This window comes from Crocodylus porosus, unplaced genomic scaffold, assembly GCF_001723895.1.
Source record: "Crocodylus porosus isolate Cpor-Errol unplaced genomic scaffold, CroPor_comp1, whole genome shotgun sequence".
Taxonomy (NCBI): Eukaryota; Metazoa; Chordata; order Crocodylia; family Crocodylidae; genus Crocodylus; species Crocodylus porosus.
In genome coordinates this window covers 172036299-172059267 of record NW_017728906.1, presented here as the reverse complement: position 1 = coordinate 172059267, position 22969 = coordinate 172036299, and the positions used below count along the sequence as shown (strand labels likewise).

The 22969-nt window shown below is 36.1% G+C and overlaps 1 protein-coding gene across 2 annotated transcripts in view; it reads right to left on the bottom strand.

The window, feature by feature from the left end:
* Window positions 1-395: 395 nt before the first annotated feature.
* The window catches only part of PSPC1 (paraspeckle component 1), a 55861-nt gene continuing 33287 nt past the window's right edge, over window positions 396-22969 (bottom strand). Inside the window, exons 7-9 of one of the 2 annotated variants that reach the window (XM_019530208.1) lie at window positions 9992-10049; window positions 5010-5179; window positions 396-1266 (exon numbers count right to left, since the gene is read on the bottom strand). In XM_019530208.1, the coding sequence (XP_019385753.1) occupies window positions 1081-1266; window positions 5010-5179; window positions 9992-10049 (414 nt within the window). In that variant the 3' untranslated portion in view covers window positions 396-1080. Of the gene's footprint in view, window positions 1267-5009; window positions 5180-9991; window positions 10050-22728; window positions 22912-22969 lie in introns of those variants that run through there. The other variant, XM_019530209.1, reaches the window with a different exon arrangement.

Genomic DNA, 22969 nt, shown 5'->3' with positions numbered 1-22969 from the left:
ATTAAAATACTCAGCATTTCAACTTTGGACAAGTACTGAAATCATAAGACCAATAATTGTAAAAACTGAATAAAATTCCTTCCGAAATAAACATGGAGAACTTAGAAATATTAGTTGTCAGTAGTATACATGTGAACAACTGATTATACAGGGAACCCACTTACACAATAATATAGCAAAAGGCTTTAAAACAACCTACACGTAATGCGACATTACTCATTATGAAGGGTACTTTAACAGTAATCATTAATATAACAGTCACGGTACTTCACAAATGCACATGAATAAATGAGTGTTTGTTGGGTTTTTTTAATGCAACTGTTCTCCTGTAAAGCTTCCTTAATACCATTTGCAGCCTTTTATGAATAAAAAAGCACAGATAAAGTTTTGTCTTCTGCTTAATAATATTTTTCAAGGTTGAAAACGTTTATTTGAAAAGTTTAACAGAGGATATACTTCATTGACAAACCTATAGTGATTAGATTTGTACAGGAAGAAGAAATAAGTAAACAGCATTTTTACAGCTCAATAAGGATGTATATAAAATTCAATGCTTTTGAAAAGTTGTATTAGCTTCAATCACTTGTCATAACATAAGTATTCATCATATGAATTGCAACTTGCAGCTCTATTTGCACACATTTACAATTAATCAAACATGAAGTTTTTTCACACTTAACGTAAGAATTCTTAAGTATTGAGATGAATGAAAAAGATGCTACTCACAATTTAACAAAAAAAAGTTATTCCAAGCAGTATTTTTAATAACATTTCCAAATTCATTTGATTTGTTTTATATTTTATTGTGATCAAATAACTGCACAAGTTTTACAGCATAGTCACATGTTTATATTTTGCTGAAGTCACAAACACATTGACTTACATAATGATGCTCATCATTTCTGCTCTACACTACAAAGCCTATTACTGAATACAAAAATGTTTAGGTTTTACAAAAGAAACTGTTTTAAAGACTACATTAACAATAAAACCGTTTTCCAGATAACAGCTAAAATTATAAAGGCAGATCACTGGATACCTGTACTAAATTTTCTAAACAGTAAGGAATGAAAGAAAGTTTTAATATCTGCGACGCTTGTTAGGTCCTTCAAAGTTGCCCCCTGGATTTCCTCTACCAAAGCCACCAGGTCCACCACTCACGGCACCCACGCCACTCATTGGCGGCTGAGGAGTTTCAGAGCCCGTTCTACTAACCATAGGTGAACCCATCTGTGATGGACCTCCTTGAGGGAATCTCTCATTATGCTAACATACAATGAATAAAGTCCATTTGGAACATGCCAAATGTAAGTTACAACAAAATTGGCAAAACCCAAGTGATGGTGTCATGAAGTTCAGCAGATAGTCCAGCAGAATCAGGATCCCACATAAAAGGAAGAAAGGAGCAATTAAATTAGTTATTATTTAAAAAGGTGTTGAAAATTAAAGCTTGCTAATACTGTGCTCCAACTTTCTGTAATTAAGACAAAATGTAAATAAAACTGAAATACAAGACCCATCCCCCCCACATAGATCATATCAGCAAACAGCTGGAATCTAATTTTAAACTCAGCTCTACACAAAAATATGTATACTGTCAAGATATGTATCCTATACAAAATATGTATAAATCTAATTAGATTTATTTGATGGGTGACAGAATACATATTTTTTAAATCTAGAAGGAAGCTATAAACATCATATATAAATTTTCCTGTACTTTAAACATATATGATAATGCTCTTGTATTCACTAGCTTGAATATGAAGGACCATTAAAGAAAAAATGTAACTTGCAGCTTAAGTGCTTCCAAAGGTTAATGACTACTGTCAAAGAAAATGAAATATCAAGGCTTCTTCAGACAGCTGAAGTATTTGTATCCAACTTTAACTGGAACCAGTGCTTTTATTGTCATTTAAAAAAAAAAACAACTGACTAAAGCTCAGATGCATTTATTTTCAAGTAAATATTTTGCTTGAATATATCAATGTTTTACTATTTATCAAATGAAGCATAATTATAAACAGCCCAAACTGAAATGCAGATTTAAGATTAAGATCCAACTGTATTCTGCATTATATGGCTTCTTTAGTACTAAAATTAAATATAGGCCATCACAAGTGTACTTAGGTACCATTACTGTTTTCTAAAATTTTCATTAAGGTCCCAGTTCTGCAAATACTTACACAGGCCTGAATACTAATAGTTTAACTGCAAACACTGGCCCAAGGTTGTCTCTTATATCACTGTTTAAAAAACTCTCTACCCTTCCTTATATATGATGTGCAATATAAATTCAATATAATACATTAATTATATGGATCCAAAGTATATATTATTACATAGTTTGATCAGATTGTCAAAAGAATTCTGCATGCAATTATCAAAAGTGGTCCCACTTTCAAAAAACATCAGTTCCCATTCAGAAAAACTGGCTGGGTTTTCTCAAATACTTTGAAAACCTGACCACTTTGTGTTTATGAGATCTTCTGAAAATATAGCCTCAAAGTAGGTGTTGAGTTGGGTGCCTCTGAAAATCTGATCACTAGTCATTAATACTGAGTGCAGAATTTTCATTTTTGAAGTTAACTACTCAGGAATGCAACAGCTCCAGATAAAGCTGTTAAATTTAAAAATACTGACCAACTTCAACAAATCTTCTTTCCACTCAATATCAACAAACACTGAATAAGCCCTAGATGTGAAAAAATGGCTTTTTTATATACCCCAGCAATGTCTTCTTAGATTACTGGTTTAATTCTTGGACAAATCAAGCAAATGAATGGGGGACAGGTATTATTAACTAGATAGTGTAGAAGTTTAAGTAAAAATTCTCATGTTTCATAGTAGCTAGGGTCAGGCGGGACCGGATATCTTAAAGCCATTTGTCCAGGGATAGTCTGGTTCCCAGATTTACTTGTTCATGAAAAAAATATCATCCTACAAAAATATTTGAAAGGTAAAGGAGATACTGATTTTTAAAATGAAATTACTACTACGTCTCCATAAAAAATAAAAATAAAAACTCTCTCTTATGAGTTGTAGTGAAAACCTAGGTGCATGCCCAATCTAAAAATGAAAATGAGAACTGGACTTCTCCTCCCCTTCCTGGCAATCCCATTCTCCATTTCCTGCAATCAAATGGTAAATACGCTAGTTGAGTTCTTTGGGAAATAGCATATAGACAATGTGTCAGTTAAATAGCTATTTCCACAGTTCAGACACGGGGGGGGGGGGGGGGGGGCGGCTAGTGTCTGAGCAATGCCAAAAAAGGTATAGAATTGAGAGCACCAATATAGATTATCATCCATTTAATTTGTTTCTGACATCTGGAAGGGAATGCGTTTCATTTACATTTTCAGCATTAGGCTGGACAAACTGTTGTTCTAATATGTAGCAGTTGTGAAATTTAAATAGGTTCCTCCTGTATATATGAGAAAACTGAAATGACCATTTCCAGATTAACATTGAGACGACCAATATCACATTTTCTCCCCACCCCAGCCCGCACCCCTACCCCCACCTCCACCCCCACCTTCAGTTGCTGATTCAAAGCAACTACCAGGGAATGTTCTAGAGGTGATCTGAGCAAAGCAGCAGGGTTTTTCCACTGTTTCAACAATTTTGCAACACTAACTGATTTCTTCCCTCTCTCATTATTTAGCCTTAAGAAATAAGCTTGAGGGTACTGACTGTAGCAAGTATACTTAAGCCAAAAACCTTTTTAGCCAAAACAGGAGCCAAATCAGATCAGCAGTGCTGTAACTTGCAGCAAGACTTAAGTTGATGGTCGTGTATTCACTCTATACAATGGCTCTTTGGCTAACTTGACTCCTTGCAACACCATTTGTGGGAGATATGAAAGAAATGAGCTGGCTCCCAGAAAATGTGTTAGTAAAAGTCTTGTAACTGAAACAGGTTGCCTTCATTCTCACTAGAAAAAGATCACTCAAGTTAAGGCATATCCTGTAGAAAAAAACTAAAATCTTAATCTCTTGTTCAAGCAAGTAAAGCAATTTCATGAGCACCTATATTGGTTACCATATTGGCTTTTTTCTTTGAGGAAGCAGCCAAAGGAAAAGAGGGATTTGTGTGTTTCAACAGTCCAACAAAGCTACGCTCTTACTTTTCTACTCTTTACATCATCTCACCATCAGAACACCCCGACAGAAGTATATTCACTCAAAGACAGAAAGCATATTCAAAATAATTAAAAATCAGACAACTATTTCTCTACAGAAGACATCATAGCTAGGAAAAGGGGTGTAATGAGTTGGTGGGCATAATCAGTTTGTAACATCTATGCTCAGTATCCCATGGGTTATTATCTATCTGTAAGAATTTCATTTCTGATGGTATAGTTACTATTATGACTTGTTTCAATGTGTTTATACACAGAAGTAACTGATTTTTAAAAGAAGTAAATTACATGAAGATATCTTCACACTATATCACACTATATGAATTAATGGCATTGCTCCCCTTAATCTATTACATAACTGTTTAACAAATTTAATATAAAAGCAAATATGATTTAATCTGATAATCAACAGCATACCGAATGCCTGATGTAGTGGTGAAATTTAACCATACACAGTACTTCAGTGCCATATTCTATGTAAGTTTTATAACATGATGAAATACCTTTATGATAAAAAATAATCCTTCCTGACAGACTTTACAGACAGTTGCACTTTAATTGAGAGAAATTTTAGTACATGGCTAATTTTTAAAAAACCCAGAAATCTTGAAAGACTTGCACTCACCAAAAGTTATGTTGTGGCATAATTTAAACAAAGGTATTTAAACAAAGGTATCTTTTGTGAGTTGCCTCTAACATACTAATAACTGTTTTCTACTTCCCAAAAATATTTTCCAGTGAGAGTACTTTTTTAAAAATCTAGTAATATACTATCAATTAACTTTTAGTGTGAAGATATCTTTGGTGAAAATAATGTCCCATGAGACATAACTGATAAAAGTAATTAAATTTGATAATGATACATTACCACTGCTCCATTATCTGGCATCATTGGTGTTCCCATATTTGTAGCTCCTTCTGGTCCCATGGAAGGACCAGGACCCATTGCAGGGCCAGGCAAAGTTCCTCTGTTGTTCATATTCATACCCATCATTGGAGGAGGACCTTGGCTACCAGCAGGTGCTGGGCTAAACGCATCTATGCAAAACAATCTATACTTAGAGCTGTCCTAACTGATTTTTACAAGCAAAAAAAAAACAATTTACAATATTTAAGAAACCAACCATTTAAGACCTCCATTACTTAAAATTTAAGTTTTATCTTTTGAGACTGTACATCTGCTGTGACATACTTCTATACTTAAACTTTAAAAAACAAGTTATCACTTAAGTGCATTTTCAGAGCCTTCTTTAAGAATGAAGATATTCTCTTCCCTTCACAAAAGAATATCAAAGTTTGCAATTAAATGTAGCTCCATTATATTTGCATGGAAGATTACTAAATGTTATTCCTAAGTTTTATACGCACAATACATCAATTAAAAAATACTTTCGTCACTATGTAATAACTTGCCAATTGTTATATAATGAACCTATTTTGGATCAATTTAGGTATCTAATTATGTAGGAGTTGAAAGTATTATAAATAATGTAATATCTGAAAAGGCGAAAGTAAAGATGGCACTTTAATCCATATTAAAAAGATCAACTGCTATAAGAACAACTTCATGTTTAAATTATTTTTGAAAAACAGCTGTTACCAAACTACCAGTTAGCAAACCAAATAGTGGAAGATTAAGTTTAATAAAGATCTTTATAGATGGTATTTATAATGTTCAACTGATTCCAAATTAAAAACTGCACTTCACAATGCATCCTTCAAACTTTTGATTTACTGTTGGTACAGTAGAGATATAAAAAACAAGTAAAAACAACACAAAAAACACCATCACCACCACCAACCAAAAAAAAAGAAGAAAGAAATAGCAAGGTGTGGTGGAATGAAAGCTTAGCTATAATAAACGTCAGCTAATCAACACCCATTTCTTAATACATGCTAATAATAGCTGACAAATAAGAAAAACTATGCATTTAAAAATTGTGTCAATAAAAATAGAATTGCACTGATGTTTTCAATTTGTGTCACCAAAATTAGACAGGTGATGGATGGTACAATATTTAGTCATACTGCGAATGTACTATTTCAGCCAAGCATATGCATGTAGTTTCTTCAACAATACATAAATGAGAAGAAAATGTAGTATTTATAATTTTCCAGGGTTTGAAGCCATTTATCACTATAATATGTAGCATTAATCTAGTTTTTGAACACATGCTGCCAAACAGATAGACTAGAATACTTAAGTATGGCTTTCCATCCCTGAGTAACATTCCTCATTAGAATTACCATCTTTCATGTTATGCATAAATTATCAATGCAGAACCAAATACAAGTTAATTAGCATAGCAATTATAGTGCTATTGTTTTATGTCTGCATATGAAACTTCATCTCTGTTACCAGGAATAAGCACTAGTATCACAGCAATCAGCCAGTGAACTGCTGCACCCAAGATTCATATGCATGCCAGGGATACTTGATTAGTGCTGAAATCACACCATCATACTGATCCCTTAATATCAGTTCCACAAGAGGTTTAGGTTTTGCAAAAGATTTGTGGCTGTATGGCAAGGGTAACTGGTACACAGCTTGCTTTTAGAACTTATAGCGGAGAAGGGAGTAAGCCCTTTACTTTTAACAGTTTGAACATCTCAACACATCTTTGAAGAATTATTCCTCTAGGTTGGCTCTGAGCAAAAGCTCCCTTTGCCCATTAGCAGAAGTTCTATTGTAAGTAAGGGCTGGGCTGAGTCCATTTTTGCAAATATGTCATGGATCACCTACTAATTCTGGCCATTCAAAGGAGCAGATACAGGAAGAAAATATTATGGTATAATAAAATAATATATATTTTATAGTAAATATAGCAGGCCACATGCATCTTCAAAAGGTGAAAGTACACTGTCCATAGTAAAGGAAGTGCACAGTGCTAGTTGAATTTATGAGAAAATGATGCATACACAGCTATCATTGCATGCAAGGTTCTATCCTTAAGTACTGTTTCTTTTCTGTATTGTTATCAAGTTAACAGATCGTGTTTTCCTCTAAAGACAGAGTGGAGTATGTGTGTTGCCATGCAAGTCTTACTTATCCAGTTTTACTCATCTATTAACAGTAGGAAAAAGCCTTCCCACACAGCCCACTTTCTCTTTATAAAACAATTTCTAATTTGATATACATGTTAAAAACCCTTTTAAACAGCTACAGCTGGAAAGGAAATAGATATTAACCTAATGTATAAAACAACTGAAGATTGCTGCTTTATAGCTTTACATTCTTTATTGTAGTATAACATGCATCAAAAGAAGGCTAAAAACACATACTGAAGATACCACTGCTACTGTATATTTCTGAATTTGCTGTGAACTAACTGGAACAGTAAAAACTGCTTACAGTAAAAACATGATATGCAATATTGCAGTGGTGCTCAACCCTGAGGCTACAGACCAGATTTGTCCTACAAAGCCGTCTTCCCACAGGTCTAGAAATTAGACAAAAATGTTATCAGGGTGGTTGGAGGGGGGTGTAGCAGCTGGCAGCACTGCCACTGCTCACAGACTGGCACGTGGCTAGAACTGGGTAAGGCCAGTGCTCAGCGAGATCTGGGGACACAAGGATGCTCCATGGCCAGATCGCACCCATGGTGACCCCATGCTGAATCTGTGAATTTGGCTCTACTCCACTCATCTGACCCGCAGCGCCAAACAGACCTAGCACCACTGCAGTAATACATATCATGGAGTTAAGTGCTATAAAACATATTTACAATTTCAAGAAATAAATTACATTTACTTAAGATGATTTTTATTTAGCAAATTTTTTAAATAACAATTCTTCTGGAAAATCCATTCAATTATATTTTCAACATTTTAAAAGTATTCTGCCAAAATTAACTGTTTCCTAGCTCTTTTTTTTAGCTTACATCTTCCTTGATTATCTTATACTAAATTTCTGGATATTTTAGCTTTTTAAATAATATTTTAAAAGACATGCTATGCTAATTCTCTCTTATGTATATATTTTTTCTATTAGTGCAAGTGACAATTTTGGTGGATTACATCTTAGATTAAAACTATTCAATTGTGTTACTGGAAATTAGTATAAACATGCAATGCATACTCCAGTATGTATGAAGCTATTTAATTCTCCAAGCCATTGTTTTGATTTATAAAATGTACCCTATAAACAGACCTGAAATATGTATTTTATTGTAAGAATGAAAAATTTGAGTAGATGCTATTAAGCCATAAAATGAATATACAGCAAAAGTTCTGTTAACCAGCATCTTACAAGCCGGCATGCTCAATTAACCGGCATGCCAGTTTCTAAGATCAAAGTGAAAGTGGAAGTGCCTACTGTGGCACTTTCCGGTTCTCCAAGCCCCCACAGCCCAGGGGCAAACCAGCTGGCGCTGCTGAGCCCCCATGGCCCGGGGGCATAACAGGCTGTGCGGAGCCTGCCTCCTGTCCCACATGGCCTGCAGGCCCCACAGGAGGGATGGCAGGATGTTCCAGACACGGCAGGAGAAGTGGCAGCCTGGGTCACTCGATTAACCAGCATATTTTGTTAACGGGCATCCTGGGGGATGCCGAACAACAGAGCTTTTACTGTAGTCCATTTTTAAGGTTATAATTTAAAGCACGGCTAAATTAAAAATAGGGCACAAAATAAATCTTCACAGCTGATAAATTTTAACTGACTACTTTCTAAAAGCTATTCTAATAAACTTTTTAGCTTCTGAATTTTAACATTCTGTAAAAGTAGACACAATTTGGTCACAACTCATCCATGCTGACTGACTATATAAAAATACCACATTTTCTCACATAAAACACATGTCTATTCCCCAAAAATCAGCCTCCAAGTTGGGGTACATCTGTTAAGTAGAGAAGTTAACTTTCCACCCAGGACATAAACACCCTGCGCTTTGATTTCTGCAGCTGTGGTATTACTATCCAGGTAGCTAAGGGAATCAATTGACTTAATGGCTCATTCTCCACTCCACAGGTGTTAAGATTATCTCTTTAACAATCTTGATGTTTCGCTAATCAATCTAATGACTCTTCAGGCAATTCTGCTGTCTGCTACCTGTTCCTGGTTTCTCTCCTATTTCACAGCCTAAGCAGGAAAGGAGGGCCAGTCAGGTGAAGGTTAGGTTCTCTCCCTTTCTAAAGAGCCATAACTCTTTCTCCTGCCTTTCAAAAACAAGGTACTTATTATATTCCAGGCTGTGTTGTAAGCAAGAAAATACAGTAAATACTTAAATAGGTTTAGTTTTGTTTTTTAGCTTGAACACTCAGTTAATAAAAGAAGCTTTGTAACAGTGACAATACCTCCTTGAGAACAGAAATAGATTTGCAAGACCATTTGCAGCTGACTTGCAACACTATTAAAATCTTCAGGCAAGTATTTTATAATTTTTTATAAAAATAAACACATCACCAAAAATTAACTAAAAACATGAACTAGACGACTGCAAATCTATTTACCTGACTGTACACTGCAGTCCGATTCCTGCATTTAGACAGGATTCTTCCTTTTTCCCTTCCACAAAGAATCATAAATGCTAGAAATGCTTTTCATCGTATGTCTTCTATGTTAACATCCTCGCTTGCTCTTTTATAATTTAATGACTGTAAATCAGTCCAAGTTTCTCCCACACTCAGATCAATATAATAAAATGCAAGTATGTTAAGTATTTGTAAGTACTTGCAAATATTTTAAGGATCAATTAAAAACCAAATGGGCAGGATGTTATATTGCTCACCACTAAAATGTTTATTCTTTATTACTAGTACTTGCCACTAATATTTAATACCAAGGAGCAACATGTACAGTCCCAAAGAAATTAAATCTTAAATTAAAAAAGCCTTTTTCCTTCAGATCCCTACCTCCCATGTTTATTGCTCCACGAGGACCCATATCACCCATTCTCATTTCCTGTTCTCTCTGAAAGTAAACATAGTTTTCATGGTCAACCTATCATTCTTAGAACTTTAACATTCCCATCTACTAAAAAAGCAAAATGATTTATTTTCAAGTCTAAATGTTAACTTTAGTCATATTTACAAAAAACCAAAAGGAATATAATTATAATCTCCAATTTATGGTTTGGAATTATTTGATAAGAATTCAAACAGGAAAACGCATAACCATTTTGTATTAGGTTTAAGGGCATTTCAAATCTTACAGAAAAGTTTCATGCATCAGATGCAGTGGTCTAACATTGCTAATTTTATTTTTAGACGGACACTTTATTCTCACCAGTTTGCTCAAATATAAAAACAAACTTTTTCACTTTTCATTTTTAAATAGGATACGAGAACTCCTGCTGCCTTGCAGCCTGACATACCCAAAAAATTCAAACTGAAAGACATTACCAAAAAGAATGTCAAAAAATCACTAATGGAGAAGACACAAGCATGTCTTTCAAAGATAATTTAAATTTAAAAATAAATTACTACTTATATCTGAATAAAAGAAAGTGTTGAAAAATAGACTTCAGAATTTAGTAGGAAACAATGCAATGAATTGACAAGAGAAGAAAACACATCGAGTAAGAGACAAAGTCTGCCTTCCCCCCACCACGCAACTTCCATAAATTTAGAAGCATACTGTACACTTGGTAGACATATACCACTTGGGCATTAGCAAATGCTATACAAAAAGGGGGAAATTTATAAAAATAAAATACAGAGGACAAACACTTTACAGTGTAATTTTATCTCCTAAACAATCACTTCACTTATAAATATTTAGGAATAAAAAATTTAGCACTCATTTTATAAATACTTCAATCAAGAGATTAAAGGTGCAATTGTCCTAACACTGCTGAACCACTGAGTCTTTTACATACTGGATGTGAATTTTAAATAGTAATTATTACAATTTAGGCTAACAAGTGCATACTTCTGAGTCTTGCAGAAATGTTTTCATGCAACTTAATCATGATCTAATTATATAACAATGCTGAAGATATCTGCATCAGTGTGTCTGAAGCCAGCAACTCTTGAAAAATTATCAGTATAGAACAATCTTTTGTAATGTTGTCCAAATACAGTAACTTGTCATAGGTAGAAAACTGAACCAATTTATAGCTAAGGCAACTGATGGTAGTTCACACTAACTTGGAAAACACAAGGTATATATACTCTGAAGGCTTCAGTTAACAGTACCTGGTCGTTGATTTTGGATAAATCATGATTCAGTAAGGAGAGGAAGCATTAAGACACTCCCCATCATTGAAGGCTGAAGATTGATATTGGTAATTGAAATTAAGAATTTTTGGCAATTTGGTCAAAAATGTATTATTCCCCCTACTCCCTTCTTTTCGTGCCCAAAACAACACTAAGATTCCTAAAAGGTGTTAATTCATAACCATGAATGATACTTTCAACCATTTATCCATGGATTCAATACAGGACAATTTTCTCCATGTTGTTTTTCCAATATGGCTCAACCCTGACCCAAAAAGAACTTAAAGGAAGAAGAGAGTAGTTCATTCTGGATGCCCATTCACTTTTTAGTAAGGGGAAATACAAAAGGAAGTAAACCTGATTTTTTTTTGCGAATATAAGAGCTAGACATACCATGAATACATTTCACAGTCATAAAACACAGATTCTAGATCTTAATTTTAACTGAGGTGCCCCAAACTGGATTCAAATCGGTGACCTAGAGATGGAATTGTCCAAATCTCATTACCATCTCTCTGCAACACCTAACTTGCTCTGCATATACCTACCTTGAAGAAATCAGCAGCATTCAAGTAAATTACTGAAAATAACCTAGTCTGGGGCACTGCCAATTCCCACAGCACAAAAAACCCTCAACTGGTATAATCTCAGAACTACTGCACATAAGTCTCTTAGAGACTACAGTCACCTGCAGACCCAGTTTAATAAATGTAAGCTGTATCATACCAAACTGGGAGTTGCTTTAAAAAATGGTAAAGAATATATGAACCCCCTTTAATTTGAAAGATGGAAACATACAACAAACATACGCTGCAATTCGTCACTAAAGACACCCCTGAACAATCAATGAGTGCTGAATTTATACTACTGAGCTTCAAATAATTTTCATTTTTAGAGTCCCTACTCAAAGAGAAAAAGTAGCATTTCAGGTGGCTAACTCAAGAGCCACCTAAGTTTTCCTTGCAAGCTAAGCTGCTGGCTATCTATTAGTTAACCACTATTCCTACAGTACCCCCACTCTCTGGTTTTAACCCTTTTTTCTCAGTATTTCATTGCAATTTTTTACATGCTTCAGAAAACAGTTATTCTCTTATTTTGTGAAGCAACTGTACGCTTTGGGTACTCAAACATAACAATTCACCTGATAAAAAGAGAAAGCATGGCAACTTCAAAGGAGGCAATTATTTTCAAAAAGTTTTAATTGTTACTATATGCTTTAACGCGATTTAATTCTTAAAAAGATATACCACTGATAATATCATATATTCACATTAAATCCACCTATTGAGTTATAAGGCTGCTAGCAGTCCCAGCTCTGGACAAGAGCTGAACTCCATTCCATGCAAATGGAAACCTATGTATTATCAAAGGGTAGTGTGGCACCAAGACTAAGTTGCTCCTCTCCTAGGAAAAGCTCACTTACCCCGCTTCTCAATTTTATTGCTCAATTGTTCATCAGCAGCCAGTTTCAGCCCCTTCTCTACAACCACCTCTGGCAATTGAATTGAAGCCACTTGAGGTGGGGTGGAATTTTGTGAAATTTTACACAACTAAAATTCCTGAAGCATGTAAGAAATATCTATCGTCTTACATGACAAAAAGAACTCTAGGTACAAGTTATCCATTTTCACTTCAATGCAAAAGAGCAGAGACCTGAATGAATCTCAATACCACAGGTCCAAACACATTAACAATCTTCAAAATATTATTCCATTGATTTTTTTATACTTAAATAAACACATATTCTTCAAGTCCACTTCTCAACTTCCTAAAATTATGATTTAGGAAAAGGTTTCCATGGATGAGAAATGGAAAATTCTCCATTATTAGATATACTTTGCCCTGTCATATTAAAAGAAATCACAGTTTAAAAATACTAAAGTTGAAAAAAAAAACAACAAAGCAATCACCACATTTTTTTACCAGAGAACTTGGCCTTGCACTTCTAGCAAGCCAAAGCAGCAAAAATATTCTACTATATATACTGCACTATTCGTTGTAATAAACTTTTTAAATAAATAGATCGAAAGGGAATATATACTGGCAAATAACTGTAAATGGCAAAAATAAGCATATCTATTATTTATATTCAGTTTCTATCAGATTGTAGCCCACAGGGTTCTCTTCAACACTTTGTAGCAGAGGGTTCAATTCCTGATCCATGTAGTGCTGTTCACTCACCTTGTAAGCTGAAAATTAGCAGTCACAAATGTGGCAATGGGAAAAGCATGAAATTAGAGAAGAAACTGTACACCCTGGTAAAATATAACACTTGCTTAAAAATTACTTCACATCTTTGAAATTAGGATTTCCATTTCTTAAAACATGGCATTGAAACCAAAAGCCCATTTTAATTTTGTCAAGCAAAAACAAGACTCCTATTATCTAATGTTTTCCCCTTACCCCCTAAAAAGTATGAGGCATTAAAAAGGCAATAAGATTTATGGTATGTCCCAGGAGATTATGCTCGACTAAAAGGTCAGAAAAAACCAGAGCCCAGCACATCAGTTTATTTAAATATTTCTTTACAAGCATTAGATCATATAACCCTCTGCACTAGCATTTATACCTTAGTAGGAATGTAACAGGTTCATAAAAGATGCATTATATTGGATATATATTTTAAGGAGTATTGAAAATATTAACTCAATTTCCAAGTTCAGATAGCACAAATTCAATTTTTAGGATTTATTGCTCCAGAAATTAAATGGACCCCTCCTTCTCTGCCCCCCCAATACTGGAGATAGAAGAGCAAACATTTGTCACTGAACCATACCAAATGTTGATTAAAGTCAGCTACTGGATCCAAACAATCAAGTGTCCTTCTAAATGTTATAAACAACTGCAAATCAGTGCAGATGAAGTGTTTTAAAGAAAGAGTTTTCATTTAAATTGAACTCTGGTTTAAATTAAAATTTTCTAATTTAAAGGTAAACCAATTTAAGATTAAATTGCAATTACAATAAGCATATACTAATGACTAGACTATACTAAGTGTAGACAAGTAATTTACATTAAATAAATAATATTAAAATTAAATACATTTTTAACTCCAAGAGTCTAGACCAGGGGTCAGCAACCTACGTCCCATGGGCCAGATTCTTTTAAACCTACAATGTAAGGCAGAGACTGCAGAACGTCCTAAAGCAATGAAGTAGAAGGGGCCTCCATCCTTTGCACACCCCCATCCTCCTAACACACACACACCCCCCCCTAATCACAACCTGCCTGAGTCCTACCACACAGAGCTCAGTTGTGTGGAACTAAGTATAGGCACAAGCTGTGCAGATGAGGCATGTAGGGAAACTAAGACATGGGCTATAGGTTGATTGGAGAGCAACCAAGATCCCATCCTAGATCTTCCTCTCCCTCAGGGGGAATCCTGGAGAAACTCTGGGCACTGACCCCTGGAAGGCAAGATGGTCCGACTATTCTACCACCCCCAGTGGTATTTTGACTGCAAAGCAATCCCCAAAAAGGTGAATTTCAAGGAGGGAGGGAGGGAGTCCAGTGTTATGTCTGTCCATATCCTCTGTGTCTTGCTCTGAAGGAATAGAGATTACCTTCTGCAGTTTATTTAACATGAGCTCAATTACTAATTTATTCAAATCTAAGAAACCACCTTGAAGTTAAAAAAAAGGCAGGAAAGCCTGCTACCCTCTTTCAACCTATAAATAATTACAGAAGAGACTTGTTTCTGAAACCCTGAAAGGCAGGTTAACCAGAAAATAATTTGCTCAATTTTCTTACACCAGATACTACTTTGTTAAATGAAACACATTTAGACAAATGGGTAGATCCAGCAGCCAAGGCAGTTCTATACAAGTACTGCATTCCTCTGAATCTAAGATATGCTTTTTAAAACCAACATTTTTTAAATTTCCTGAGTTTTAAATTTGATTAAATAAACAAGTTTGTATAGGCACAATTGATTTTTATCCTTGTACATGTGGCTTTATCTGACTTTTTTTTTTTCTTAAAGTGAGAATGAGATCTCAGTAGCTCTGAAATTGAAGGGCATCTTATATTCAAAAGAAAAACTGTAATAAATAATTTATGTTGTGCATTTTAATGGAATTCCAATCTCCCTCCAAACAGTCTGACAACAGATCTTGAACAAAGCATTATAATCTAATAGAAAAGCAATGTGCCCTTCAGATTTTCTATAGTTAAACCTATAAAATTTAGGAGTCTGCATAAATTACTATTTAAATCAATGTACCTATAGTTTATTTTCTCTAGTAGACAAAAAAAAAATCAAATTTAATGCAAACACTATTTGTATTAAGCTTGTGTTAGTGGTTACCAACCAACCAACCAGAGAATCAAGATACATACAAAAATTCAAAACAAGTTATTTAAATCAAGGCTTCCTTTTGCTGACTGTAATGATTATTTAACTGAGTCCTCAGCTACTAATACTGATTCTACAAGGATCAAACTATGAAAGATAAAACCAACCATTCCTATTTTTTTCTGTTTATAAAATATACACATACAAACACTACATTTTGATGTTTAAAATTTTTCTAATGGTAGCAAGAAGGATGAAGGTAGCTGTTGACAAAACAAATATAACAATCATTATAATGGAAGATAAGAATAATAGTAACCTATCCTAAATGTTTCATACTTGAATAATCCCACTGCTTCAGTAAAACAACTATATTTTTTAGAGAGCTAAACTACAGGTTTCTTTTAAAACATGTGAGTAATGAGCAGCGCTACTAGAACTAGTTGTTTCAACCTGTACTTTTACAGGTTTAGCAATCACATAAGAATTTCCGTCCTGAACTCCTGTGACTTGCGTTTTGTTTTGGGAGGTGTACGGGCAGTACCACTCACTTTCACAGAAGCTCCCTCATTTCCCAATCTAGACAACACATGGAACCCGCTGTAGCTAGAAGAGGTCCTCAATCGTTCAATCTCAAAGAAAAAAATTTTGCAGTTAACAAAGTCTAAAATCTTTAGCATTCACTGATCTTGACCTATTTGTAAAATAAAATTCATACAAAGATATTTTCTTCAGCAGATAGAATACAACATGTTTCAAAAAACATTTCACAACAGAAAACTTCTAGGAAGTCACACTGCTAGGCAAAATACATATTGATTTGACTCTAATACCCTTGCATACAAGTAAAATAGTGTTGCACAAAAATAGGTAGTACCGGAAAATGTACAGGCATTAAACATATTAAGGTATTATACACGTACATAGTATTTTTGGCCACAGCCAACATAAAAGCTGACTAACAGATAATTCAATTGTACAACTGTTCATAAATATACTTTAATATTTCATCCAGCAACATAATTAAAGCTTAAACAGGATACAATTTAATGTAAAGAAATGTATTAACTTATGGATTTGATTATGTAATTAGAAGGGATCCAGGTTTTCCATCTCCCATGGGGGGGGTGAGAGGGGGAACAACACTTTCACTTTTAACAAAGAAAAACATGGATTTCTCATTTTAACAGAGAAAAGTGCAAATTTTCCACTTTTGCAAAGAGCTCTCTACAGGCTGCCAGAGTTCCAGCCGCCAAGGGGCTGGAGGGAACGGAAGGAGAGCAGTCGGGCAAGGGGTCCCATGGTCATGTGCACAAGTACGCATGCACATAGCCACCAGGCACCCTGGAGAGCAGCTCCCACAGGTAAGTCTGGCTGGGGGGGGAGGTAGAATTGAAAGCCCCATAGGAAGGGAGGAAGGGAGTTGGGCAACATGAGGACTGCTGCCACTCCCCAACCGGGGTGGTGCGTGGGGCTTGGAGCCTCGGGCCATGCTCAGCCACAGTGGAGTGGGACAGTCACAAATGGCATGTCCAGGCAATGGGGGCTGGCTCCCCACCACTGCTCATACTCCTGAAGGGCAGGAGGTGGCATGTGCCCTCCAGATTTGTGCATCTGGCAGAGGCAGGTTGCCCACTCCAGGCTCCTTGCCCTGCTGCTACCAGGGCCTGTGCAGTTCAGCAGGTGGGATCCAGCACAGCAAGGCAGAGCAGGGCAGGGTGGGAAAGCTTCTTACTGCTGCAAGCCCCATGCCACCCTTGCAAAGTACTCCCTGACCATCCAAAAGCAGTGCGGGCAGCGGCGCAGAGTCCTACCCCTTGCTGCTACCAGGCAGGCAGCAGGTGCATCGCCAGAGTGGCACAGGGCTTGCAGCAGCAAGAAGCTTCCCTGTCCAGCCCCACTGGGTGCCACCTGCTGGGCTGCAGAGGCCCCAGGGGGAAGGAAGCAGGGTGGGAAGCCTGAGCCCACAGCAGGCTGTGGCTTGGGAGCAAGGGGCTTGGACCTGCGCCCTGGTAAGCAAAGGGCAGAGAGAGCTCGGATATTCCATGATAAAAAAACCCAAAATCAAATGCCAAAAGTTATAGGTATTTAGAATGTATTTTAGGCACTGATGGGGTTCCAAATTGCTTTAAAAATAGTAAATATATCAATAAAACATTGCATTCAACTGACACATGCACACACATATTAGTGTGTTTAATTTTAATTGCAGATTGGGGGTGGGAGGATTGTGTTTTTTTAATCAGAGAATTTGTGATTTTTAAACAGAGAAAAAAACAGGATCCCTGGCAATTAGCTATTTGTGATAACACCATCCACTTAAAAATTCACCATTTTAAAATCCTGCTTTTTGACTCCCCTCCCGCCCCAACCTACTGGAACTACTTCAGATGGGGGGCAGGGGAACGAGAGAAAAAGGAGGCAGGGGAAGATACTTGAATAAGACTAGCTCTTTAACATAAAAAATGTTAAATACTCCAAATTAATACAGAACTTACAAATATCTTCCCTTAACTCTAGAGGATTCCAATATTTTTAAAATTCTGTAATAAAACCTGCAACTAAGGCTGTGAGTTACTTGTTTGGGGAGATACTGCCCGGCTTTCAGGCATGTAACATTTCTCTACTGCATGGCTCTCTAACCTACCCTAAGTTCTAGAAGAAACCGGGGAACAAGGTATTTTGAAAAAGAGCTAGCTGACTTAAACAGCTTCTACTTTAAAGATTTAATAAAGAATCAACTGAAATTAACATATATACTCACTTACTCCCCTTGGAAAACACCAACTCTTAGCTGTCTCTTTTCTGACTACAGAAAAATAATAGAGCCATTTTTCCATTACAAAGAATTCTGAAAATCCACAACAAGTGAGAATGCGTTTTTAACACTATGAAAACCTGGATGAAATCTCTAGGATTATTTTATCTGTCATGTAAGGCTACTAATAATGCATGGCATTCTGTGATACCCTCAAGAAGGATGCCAAGGTGCCTTGGTTGAGAATTAGTGTTTTATATAGTCTTACTGTATTTGCTGTATTAGTATTTAAACTAAAACAGTTCCCATAGCCCTTTATAGCTTCTACAGCAGTGCTGGGCTGATGATGAAAGAGAAACATCACTGCATGTTTATTATCTATATGCGCACACTTGTCCATGACACTTTAAAGTTGTAATTTCCCTTGTGTTGTAAATCCTAATGTAACATTAACTTTAAGCCCTAATCTTGATTATTTAAGCCTCAACTATGCTAGGGATATTTTCAAAAAAATAATTACCATTGCTTCTAACATGGTTTCAGTTCCATTAATGTTAGCAATGTTAACAGCCCCAACTTAAACACTGTCATAGAACCCCGGTTAGAGCAAACTTAATCAATAGTGTATAAAACAAGCAGCAAGCAGTAGCTCAAACATTACACTTATTTTGAATAAACAAACAGTACAAGCTTGATTGTTAGCTGCCATATTACCATTATAATGAAGTTCTTCATATGAACAGTGCTTTAATCAATTAGAAAAAGGCTGAATCCAATTACCTGACATAAGAGTCTCATGTCTTCCTGTTAATTTAGGGCTTGCCCAACTGGTGGCCCCCCCAACTGTTAATATGTGGCCTGTGGCTTCTGTCCCACTACAACTGTCCCCCACCTTCTCCCCAGCCATTGCTCCTGCCATAGCAGCCAGTTTTTCTGGGTTCCCTCCAGCTTCTAATTCCTGTCCTCCCTCCTGAGGGCTGGGCAGCGCAGCACAGTGCAATGGGTAGATGGCTGGGGTGCCTGTGCTGTACATGCAGGGCAAGGGGAACCAGGCTGTCCACTGCATTCATATCCAGGATGGAGGGGTTGCCAGGTTGTATGCAGTCAGGGAGGTAGAGCTGGGAGAGCCCCCGCCCACAGGGCAAATAGTCTTTGGCACTACAGCCTGTATGGGAGGTGGGGTGGTCACCAGTTGCCCACAAGCTGCACAACCCTGCATCAGTTAGCTACTAGAGCACACTGGCTTGTTTTTCATGTTGGTCAATAACATGGCCCATAAAGGCCCACCTAGATACTAAGTACGTTGCTCAACTTTCTCATGAACCCCACATTCACAGTTGGAAGAAAGTAAGCTTCCTGGGAAGCCCTGACATTTTGAGGCATCTCCTCTCTGGAAAAAGTTCCACTTGTTTCCAAAATTCTCTAAAAGACTCTTCAGTGTCTCCAGAATGAAAAACAAGCAGCACCAGAATTTCTACTGTTCCTATGAAAAGAATATTTACTTGAATAGGAGCCTAATAAACTGTGAACAAAAAGCGTTCTCAGACAATACATCACATACTAATACTTCCTGGTACGTTCAGTAAGCAAAAAAAGAAGAAAAAAGGTTATTTTGCCCCCATGAATGCTGAACCTATGAAGTATGAGGTCTCTATCTATTACAGGAACTGCCACAAGTCCACTGCTTTCTTGGGGACAGCTTCTCTGCAACTTAAAACACATTCAGACTGTTTATTTCTGCTACAGATTGAGAAATAAAATTTCAAGCACTGATAATTTCCACTGAACAAGCTGAAGTTTCTTGAAGATAACAGGAAAAAACTGCATGAAGCAACCAGTTTAGAAGACAGTACACTGGAATACCTGACTGATCAAAAGACAAATGCTTCTAGAGCTGGTCACAATTTTTCACCTTTCATTTGGATGGTGTCAATTCCTGGAAACTGTAACTGTGGGCAGGGATCAGTTTTGAAGAATTTCCTGCTTCAAAAAAAACTGAAAGGGTCAAAATGTCCTGTTTTGGCACCCAAAACTAAGTTAATTTATGCTTAGGAAACAAAGGGGAAAATAGACAAAATACAATAGAAAAGAATTTTAAAAGCGCAAATTCTCCTGGGACTGAAAAATCATTACCCAGTCCTAGTATGGAACATACCTCACTTAATTAAGGAGAAGCAGTCAGTTTTAAACTACAGCAGCAATGCTCTGCAACTTCCCTAAAGAGGCATCTAAGGAAAATTTAATGAGGGCACCTAAAAATTCAGTCACTGACTATTATGCATGAGGGATTCCTCAATTTACAGAGATAAGCTTGTATCTGGTCCTAAATGGTAATCACCATTCCTCATACTTGTGCCATAAGACTTTTTGAATTCTTAATTTTAGAGGCTCCTTTGACAAACTGTACAATGGCTCTGGTGGCTAAACTACCATAGCTCTGGTGGCTAAAATTGACACCTGTTGCTAATTTGAGGTGGGCAGCACTCAATCATCTGTATTGGAGGCACATTAATAAGGACCTACCAAATTTAAGGCAGAAGTGGGGTGAACTGCAGCTTCTTTAATCTTACAGGTTCCCCCACATGCCTCTCCACTGCTGCCTGGTGAAGGGGCTGTGCTTCCAGCTCACTTCTGATTGGTGGGGATGCAAAAACTGCTGTTTTAAATATGGTGACATTTTTTGCATCCTGCTGCTGACTGGCTTAGGGGCGACTAGCGGGAAGGCAAAAGTGACATGTTTAAAACCATGTTTTTCACTTCCCTGATCATCAGGAGGGAGCAGTGTCACCCCCCCCACACACACACACACTTCTGCTGTGAATTTGGTAGGTCCCGAACACATTAATAAACAAAAAACAAAAACCCTTAAAAGCTTTCTATAGTTCTTACTCAGCTATACAACGGCCTTTTAAAAGTAAGGATGCAACACAGAATAATGCTGACTTTACTGAAACACCATCCTATATTTAAGATCATATGTGGTGTACTCTATTGTAAAATAAAGATAATGGATGGGGTGGAAAAAGCTTCTTTTCCTCTTAATTCAAGAAAATGTAGATTCTGTAATGTAAGGCAAAGATTAATTTTATAGCAAGTATTCTGTTGAGTTAATACAGAACTTCATTCCAGATTGAGGGATTAGTATATTCTTTGTTTTTATATTTCAGTCTTCCCCCTGTTCATTGCTTTTCTGTACCATGAACCATTTGTGAATAATGTATTTCTAATTTCGGCACTTCCCAGAATGCTTCTCCCACTTACTCTTCTTTTAGTACAATAGTATTTTGCTCTCACAGTACCTTCCATAACAGGCTAAGATGAAGTCATTGTCTTTGAAGTCACTGTCTATCATTTTTAATCACAGAATGAGGGACTAATGTAGGTAAGTAAAGTGGGCAGAATCCAATCTCAAATGACCTTGCCTGTGACCATCCATTAGTCAGGAACAGCATCCTAGCTTTCCCAATTTTTTTTGCTTTGATCTCACTGCATCCCTGTCATCAGAAATAAATTGATTTATAAATGAGGGACTTTGGACAGACTGTCTTATTTTCCTACAGGACTTTATAGACTTGTTTGCTCAGGGGGAAAATGTATTCTGTGAAATCATAAGAGTTTCATTTTGCTTTTCAAACAAGGATCCTATATTTTTTACTTTTCTAGTTTTATACCCTGAATTATACTTATTATTATATATTTCAAAACCATTTTTAATATAGTAGGTATCACTTTTTAATAAAAGATGCATTTCCACAATTTCAAACTACCAAATTACACATTATAATCTTATTTCTTAGTGTAAGCCTTTTGAAACAGCAACTGTGTTTTCCTCTCTCTCAAGAATGCACCCAGAATATTTTTATTCCTATCAAAATATTAACAATACAAAGCTCAACTACACACAAAGATATTGATGTTGGTCTATTTTTTCAAAATTTCATGGAGTAAAAACACATCAATGCAGTTAAAAAGAATATCGCAACAAACTTCATGTACTATCAAAGTAGTTGAAAAATACTTACTTTTCTTCCAATTTATATGTAAAAGTGCAATAAATTCTTGAAAAAGGTGCAAACAGGGCAATAATGCATCACTACCTGCATATACATGCTCACAATAATGAATAAAACTTGTATTATCATTTAACATATTTACTTATATAATTGTCATTCTTGTAACAGAAACTCTTGAATACTGCCGTGACATTTAAGAAAAAATAAAACAATGTAATAGCTGTGCCCAAATTTCTAAAAAACAGATTAAGAAAATATTGTTCTTAAAAAGATGCAATTTCTTGAAGAAAGGAACACACACATCATATGTTATATTATTCTCCACATCTTTCCTGTTTGCAAGATGGGAAGATTTATTCAAGCACAACATTAGAGATTTCCTTTAGCAATAAGTGTCTCCCACTCTTGCCCTAGGACATCCATCTAAGGGCTGCACCCTAGTTTCTGGCAACAAAATTTCAGGAAAACACACAGCTATTACATGAGTGAATACAAGATATAGAAATGCAGATGATTTGCAGCTCTCCCTCAAAGAAAACTTTATATTACCCTGAGCTTCATCTGACATTAAGAATGTCTATAAAGTATGTAAGAGTAAACACACTGTC